Genomic DNA, 8366 nt, shown 5'->3' on the forward strand with positions numbered 1-8366 from the left:
TAGTTTTGAAAAAGTTAAATATATCTAATAATTTAAGATTGTAATTAATTGATAATGTCAAATCTCTTTAAATTGACGGTGTATATAAACTAAATTCTTTTAAAAATCATATTTTCTTATTATTGAGACAATTTAGTTTTAATTTTTAAAGATTATTTGAGACTGATTTTGAATTTAATTTAATTCATGTGTCAATCCCACAAACGTTCTTTACTCACCTAAATTTGACATTAAACACAATTAAGAAAATTGTAGTACAAAATAATTATGAAAATTTCAGTACAAAATAATTATAAAAATTGTAGTATAAAAATAATAGGTTTAATTACAATTTTAGTCCCCTATTTTAGTCGAACCACGAAAGTAATTCTCTATTATATTTGTTTCTAGTTTTGATCTCACAAAACATAATTTTGATCTAAAACATGATAAAATGTAATTTTTTTAAGCTACATCACATCATTTATGACCATAAATTTTTGGTACAATTGTTGCTTCATAATATCTTGAGGCATAATGTGGCTTAAATAAATGAAAAAAAGTGATATTTTATTAAGTTTTGGACCAGAATTCTGTTTAGAGAACTAAAAGTGATGAAAAATAAAACATGATGACTAATTTCGTGATTCGGTTAAAATAGATAGACCAAAACTGCAATTAAACTAAAATAATAAAATTAAAACATAAAAGTCATTAAAGATTATTTTTTGCTTCTTTCAAATTAAATCCAATTATTCATAATATAAATCATTAACAAAATAATAAAACGTAAAAAAGTTATTATGTATCTTTGCTCCTTGATTTCATAGTCATTTTCGATTCTTCTTGATTTCACATTCTATAAATGATTTTACTTCATAATCATAATTTTAATTTAAAATTTTAAAATAACTAACAAATTATATAATTTGCATAAAAAAACTATATAATTATTATTTGCAATACTTCCTAATTAAATTACAATCATTTTTATTCAATCAGACTTTAATTTTTTTTTAAACTAAGATTTTCAATTGTAGTATTTTTACTACCAGTATAAAAAAATACTCTACTACAAATATGCATTTGTACTGCAATTTGACATTAGTTTCTGTTAATAGTTTAGTTCAATATAAGGAACCTAAATATTTGATGTCAATTGTCCCTTATGAAATTTGGTTTCTCAAACCTTTTAAGCGCAATAGCTCCAATTTACTGATTGTGTTTTTACCCCAAATTTCCAACATGACAAATGTATAAAAAAAATTGAATAATATTTATAATTACATTTAATTCATTTCAAATTTCTCTAAATTATTTATAGCGTCTCACGTACACGTTGTACGTTGTTTATATGTAGATTAAGTTCTTAGTACAAACAAAAAAAAAAGTTTATTATTAATATTAAATTTGATAAAACAAATAACTTTAATTAAATATTAATATAAAACTATTTTAGTCAATACAAATATTCATTAAACTCAACAATAATATTATTATTACAATAAAACTTTTAATTTACACTTAAATATTTATTTTTCTACCTAATGCTAGATACGAGCTCCACTTACTACACTAGTTACTATATTATACATAGCACGAAGAATCTTATCAAAGATAAATTAAACAAAAGTTTCCAAAAAAAAAAAAAAAAAAATTCCATCAACAAATTAAATAAAAGTCAACAATAGAAAAAATCAACAAAAAAATTCGATGAAGAAATTAGGAAATGTCAAAGTAAAAGGGTGAGTTGATTTCTGTGATTGCCTCTTACTTTGAGCAATGAGAGCGGGACTGCCGTTTAAGTTACGTTACGCCATCATCATGCTTCTCAGGTCCCATTCTTTTTAATATATCACAATTCTTCAATTTTCTTTTACTTTTTGGACCAATTTTATTTAAATGTTGATTATTATAGTTACATTCATTCATTCGTTTTTTTGAAAGGGACCATTGGTTAATTGTTTGAGTCTAACAACTACTTCATTTTAGTTGTTACTTACACATATAAAAACTTAATAAATTTTATTATTTTAAATGAAATTGTTTATTTTATAATATTTTTAACTATTTATTATTTTATTTTATTTATTTCTCTCCCTACATTAAAACTTACAGGTAATTATTTTTTATGTAAGAATTCAGGGTATTATTAGCAAAATAATAATTTTAATGTTATATTAAACTTTTAAAACAATTTATAAATATAAACAAAAATTTTATACAAAAGCCGCCGTTAAAAATGAAGACATATCATATTTTTACGATAAATTTTAAAATCGATCAATAATTATTTTTTATTTTTATAACTAAAATAATAATTTAAATAATATCAATAACTTTTAATTTAACTTACCTTCCTAGCAGGTAAATAGTTAAGTGACCACTTTAATTAAACTTAAGTGACCACTTTAATTAAACTTAAGTGACCACTTTAATTAAACTTAAGTGTCCACCTTAATTAAACTTAAGTGTCCACTTTAATTAATTAACAACAACTTCCCCTTTTCCATTTATTAATAAATAAAAGCTAATGAAGAATATATGTTTCCAGTGTGCGTTGAAGGAGAATGAGAAAAACAGTACTTTTCTTCTGTTCGGCAAGGTGGGCTTAGCTTTTGAGGGCCTTCAAAGAACCTTCTTCAAGATCCAAACTCCAAACACTCTTTGCCTCTTCTTCCTTACTTCTCTCTCTTTTGTCTCTAACAACAACAACAACAATGGTCGTAGAAGATATGTTTTACTTCAACAAGGTATTATAGTACTCTTCTATCATAACTCTTGTCCTTATTACTATTACTATTCATTTTCTTTTTGTCCTTTCTCTTTCTTTTACTTCACCATTTATAGCTACATTTCTTAGCTACCACCATTATGTATTCTATTTATGTTTTTGTTCCAATTTGAAATTTTTCAAACACAGTGAAAGAGAAAACAAAAAAAAAATGATTTTTCTGAGCTACCTTTGCATGTTTCGATCTGGGTCATTATTCTTCATTTGTGTATCCATTATTTTAATGGGTTTGTTTAATTTTCATAAAGTTTCTACTTTTTTTTTTTAATCATTTTCAGCTCCAAATTGATGATTTATGGCTACTTTTTGGTTTGAGATTGTTGTAACATGTTCCTCGTTGTATGTTTTTGCAGGACATTCTTGTTATAAAGCATCAGAAGAAATCGCCAATGTTGTTAAGGATGTCATTATTGATGTTTTCAATGGTGTGTGGTGTTTTTATATGCTATGTGTGTTTGAAGCAAACAAGCATTCATGCTAGGACTATACTGCTTGAGTTACAACAGATTGAGAAGCCTTCTAGGAGTAGATTCAACCTTATAGATATTTCTTACCTACATTACCCTAATCCCGTGACTTTTAACAGGTAATGAGATTTTTCTTTGAATCATGCTTTTTGAAGCACATACTTAAATAAAATAGAAGTAATTGATTGTATCCTGTGTAGCACACACTGAAACTTCATATTGAAGGTGTCTTTGGTGTCCAACATGTGTCAATGTGTTTCAATTGGGACTTTGTTAAACATTTTTTATTTTGCTAGGAGTGAGTGTGCTCAAAATCCTGTTCAATTGTTTGCTATATTGACAAATCAAAGATCAGGAAGTGGATGGTTTGAGACCCTTTTGAATAGCCATATAAATGTAAGCTCAAATGGGGAGATTTTTTCAGTTGCAGAAAGAAGAGTAAATGTATCTACAATTGTACAGACTTTAGATAAAATTTATAATTTGGATTGGTTCAATAGTGCTTCAAAAAATGAGTGCTCTGCTGCTATTGGTTTGAAGTGGATGCTTAATCAGGTAAAAGTTCTCACTCTAGTTGAGTTTTCTTCTTTTTAATGTGGAAATGACTTGGCATAATGTCAATTCAGTAAAAGACTGTTACACCAACATTAACTTAATAGGGATAAAATTGCATCGAATCGGAAACTAATGGAATGACAATATAACAAACAAGCTTTATTCTATTTGGTCTGTCTCCTACATTGAAATTGGAATGACAACGTAGCTAGTACTACGGGTAGGACGAAAATCAAACATTAGCGACACTAAAAGGGACCAAAAGTATAGTTAAGTTGATTCCATCTAAGTAGCTATTTGATTCTCCATTAGTGCATGATGGGTCAATTGTCAATTGTGTTGGAATTCAATATTTTTGTAATGCTTTCATGCAACATGATAAGGCATACTTGCTTTGGTTGCAACTTTTTTGCTGTTTATTTTGCCCTTTTAGCTTAGGCATTTCAATTCTGTATTATGAACCTTCATGATAGGATACTTATCATTAAGTTGCATAGATTACTAAGGTTAGTATTTAGTATTAGAATTAAAGAATTAAGACAAGTTCTAGCTTCTTGCAGGGATTAATGGAGCACCCTAAAGAAATAGTAGACTACTTCAACTGCAGAGGTGTTTCAGTCATATTTCTTTTCCGAAGAAACTTGTTACGCCGAATGGTATCAACGCTTGCCAATTCCTATGATCGTTATGCTAAGCTACTGAACGGCACTCACAAGTCTCATGTTCATTCTGCAGAAGAGGTATCTTTTCCTATACTGCTCTCCTTTCATTTTTTTTCTTCTTCTTTTATACCTAAAATGAAACTCATACTCGGCTTCTTTCAGGCTGATACTCTTTCAAAGTACAAGCCTACCATAAATTCTAAGTCGTTGCTGGCTGACCTCAAAGATATGGAAAGAAGTGCTGCAACAGCTATAGAACACTTCAACACCACACGGCATATGATCTTGTACTATGAGGATCTTCTCAGAAATCGGACGGTAAGAGCTGCATCATAAATTCCTTTATTTTTTACCAAAAGTTTCAATTATCTACCTTTTTTGAATGCATGCATAATATAAGCTTACTTTGAATAGTAACTTTCTGTTTGGATAAATAGCCTAGTTAAGGTTTATAGCATAGACGATTCGTATTAGTGCTTATGTGTAAGCTATTTCTATAACAAAAGTTAAAATAAAGTGAAATTGTTTTTCATATAAGCTGCTTTCATAAGCTATTCTAGAGGAGACCTTACAGAAATCCACTAAAAATAGCTTATAAACATATCATAAGTTGTTTCCATAAACTCTTCCAATTGTGTCACAACTTCACAATTGCGTATGCCGGTAGAGACACACAAATAGGTCAATCCAAACAGGTTTGGTAGAATTGAATTTTGCTACTAAGTTGTCCTAGAATATAAAATGTCTAGACTTTAATTTCCAATTTATTCTAAGAAAAGTCTTTCACATATGATAGTTAACAAAATACATGTAATTTCAATTATCTGTTTATTGCAGAAGCTAAAAGAGGTGCTAGAGTTTTTAGGATTGCCAGTAATAGAATTAACGAGCCGTCAGGTTAAGATACATAAAGGACCATTGTCAGAGCATATTAATAACTGGAATGAAGTCGCCAAGACACTCAAAGGAACTACTTATGAGAGTTTTCTACAAGCTGACTATTCATCATAACATAACCTCTTCCAATTTTCATGAAAGGGGGTGTAAATATCAACAACACTGATTTTATCCTATGAAAGAGTTTAAAGTTTTGGTGCCTGAAGGAACCTTTCTCCTTCTTCTAATGCTTCTTTCCACAGCTAATCAATATTCATCAATAAGATGCTCGACTTTGGTTCGAATGTAAGTTGCCAGTTTACATTTTTTGTGCATTCTTGAATGACCTTTGTATATGTCATCTAATTTATTTTTTTATAGGCAAATGTTAGTAAGATAGTAGTGATGTTAGGTTATAAGTTTCGAACTTTTGACCTCCTACTTAAAAACTCCTCCAGTGTCTCTTGGCTAAACTAATTCATTAATTAGTAAAGATGAGCATTGGTTTAATTCAAAGAGATTTATTTACTGTGCTTTGGTGTTTTTTTCTCCTTTCTTTTATCATTTATGTAATTCAACTTTTTAGGTTCTTTCATTGTTTTTATTTTAATCGGATATGTTTTCACATTATTGGATGACTATGTATCATTATCTTTTTTAAAATTGCGAAATGGAAAAATTATTATTAATTAAAGTGACACTAATGACTATTTATAATTGTCTTACGTGAATTTTGAACTGTCTCTTGAAGTTACAAGATTAAACTCTTACCACTTAGCTACCTGATCATGGACATTATGCATCACAATTAAACTCTTGATTTTATTGATTCATAGTTTGTAAGAATTGAATTGAAGCCACTTGTAAAGTATAGACCGCACCTTAAACCCTAAATCCTTAGAACACATGTTATGCAAGATTCTATAATATATGATGTTTTTAAAGATCAAATGGTACTTTTAGATTATTATTTTTTCATTAAATAATTTTTTAAAAGGAAAAGAAAAGGTACTTTAAGGTATGCATTGTACCAAAAAAAAGTTACTTTAATATTTGAAAGGGATGAAATAATGTGTATCATATGATTTGTGTGATTACCACCATCAACGCCAGGTACTTGGTGGTGAACGTGATTATTTTTGTGGCACTGGACCAATGATTTTGTAAGTCCCAACCAACCACCAAAAGAAACAAATAAAGGGGAAAAAACATTTACAAGTGTAAACTTATGGTACAAAATGCAAGAAATCATATATTTGATACCAAATACTCCGTTTTGTTTGTATGAAATGAAGAAGTCCCTCCTTGGGTCCTTTGTAGCTTCCTGATTTGGGCCTTGTTGGACCATAATCTTTCTGTTTTTTAATTCATGGGAATGCTAATCCAACCCCACAATTTTTTAGTTTTATATTTATCGAATTCTAGTTTCAGTTAATATGAAATACACTATTGAATCCTAACTTTCAGTAATGTATTTAGATGTGGGAAGAAAAAATCATACGAATAAGCATTCACCTTTAACTCATGAGGTATTATTAAAATTAAAGAGATTAAGTGAAATTAATGTACAAATAGTATTAATTAGAGGATACAATTGAACAAAAAATTTCATTAAATTTAAAAGGTAATTTATTTTAGGATTTTTTTAATTAAATGAAACACTCATTATAGAATTTATTTTGCTCGACACACTCATCATCTACAACTGAGGGAGTATTAAATTCACTGAAATATGTTACCGGAAGTCAGTTTTCGATATTATATTTTACATTATATGAACAAAACGAGAGGTGGTTGAGTAATCACCTCATAAAATTGGCTCGGTCTTATCATAGAGCTTTTCGATTTATGGGCCACAAGCATTTGTCTTACAAATATGGACATAGTAACGAGCCAACGTAGTAGGCTTTACAATTTACCTTCAACATCAACTACTTTGGTTCAAAGTGAATCTTTATCCATCCCATTAGTTTTGTCTCCCCACCCCCAAAGACACTATAAGAAGTTAGGATTCGGTTGTGTATTTTACATTATTGAAAGTTAGAATATGGTAAAAGGTCAAAAAATTAGGGAGTTGAATGAGCATTCATTATAGTACAATCCTTGAAGAATAAATTTATTTTCCATCTAATTTGAAGAATAATTTTTTCTGACTTAATTGCAGTTTTGGTCCTCTAATTTCATTAATTCTTGGAATTGATCTCTTATTTTAAAAGTCGATTGTTTTGGTCTCTATCATAGATTTTTATACTAAAAAAATAACAATTTGATATATTTCAAATGATGTGATATATAATTTCATGAAATAGAATAATCTATGTGCATCAATTATTCACGTGTCATTAATTAACTATAAAAATGAAAAATTTCCAAAAAATGAAAGTTAAGTTTTTAGAGGATTTTATTGTGATTTCATGAGTGTTAATCATTCTGTATCATTGTATTATATGTCACACTATTTAAAACATGTAACATTATTTTTTAATTAAAAAAAATCAGAATGAGAGATTTAAACTGTCAAACCTTATAATTATAATTAATTCATACAATTATAAGGTCATGATTTGAACCTTAACAATATCGACATTTGTCAATTAAATTAAAGCTTAAAGACATAACATGATTTTTAAACATCTTAAAACTTGACTTTTGAAATAAATTAAAAACTTACCAAAAATAGTGAAAGGAGTTGCTTGGATAGTTCAGAAAGACAAATAGAATAATTATAGATTTATAGTTCATGGTGAAGGAAAATGGAAAAAACATTTTTTAAACTGATGAAACATTCTTAAAAGCGAATAAAAATTTTGATTTCCAATCCCATGTTGCATTCCTATAAAAATAGTACAAAAATTACCATTGTTCTACTCTATGGCTATATCATCTATAGTAATAAAGAATATCCCCGTAAAAAATATAGTAATAAAGAATATTCACCTTTAACAACTTGAATGGTCATAAATCACTTCAAACCCTATATTACCTTTTACGATCATGTGATTTTCTGTTGACATAAAGAAAAAAGAGTCTAGG

At 28.2% G+C, this 8366-nt stretch overlaps 1 protein-coding gene across 1 annotated transcript; it reads left to right on the top strand.

The window, feature by feature from the left end:
* The first annotated feature begins 2530 nt into the window (after nt 1-2530).
* Nucleotides 2531-5861, top strand: LOC101507230 (uncharacterized). Its single transcript, XM_004509097.3, has 6 exons — nt 2531-2732; nt 3127-3359; nt 3537-3795; nt 4356-4535; nt 4620-4775; nt 5295-5861. The coding sequence occupies exons 1-6, from the start codon at nt 2700-2702 to the stop codon at nt 5466-5468; spliced, it is 1035 nt and encodes a 344-aa protein (XP_004509154.1). The 5' UTR covers nt 2531-2699; the 3' UTR covers nt 5469-5861.
* The last annotated feature ends 2505 nt before the right edge of the window (nt 5862-8366 follow it).

Source organism: Cicer arietinum, chromosome 7 (assembly GCF_000331145.2).
Source record: "Cicer arietinum cultivar CDC Frontier isolate Library 1 chromosome 7, Cicar.CDCFrontier_v2.0, whole genome shotgun sequence".
NCBI lineage: Eukaryota > Viridiplantae > Streptophyta > Magnoliopsida > Fabales > Fabaceae > Cicer > Cicer arietinum.

What these genes read in the sequence shown, in the direction of transcription:
- LOC101507230 (XM_004509097.3), top strand. Translation starts at nt 2,700, where the DNA reads ATGGTCGTAGAAGATATGTTTTACTTCAACAAG. An exon ending in AATCCCGTGACTTTTAACAG is followed by an intron (nt 3,360 to 3,536) that starts GTAATGAGATTT and finishes TTATTTTGCTAG; the next exon opens with GAGTGAGTGTGCTCAAAATC. An exon ending in ATGTTCATTCTGCAGAAGAG is followed by an intron (nt 4,536 to 4,619) that starts GTATCTTTTCCT and finishes GGCTTCTTTCAG; the next exon opens with GCTGATACTCTTTCAAAGTA.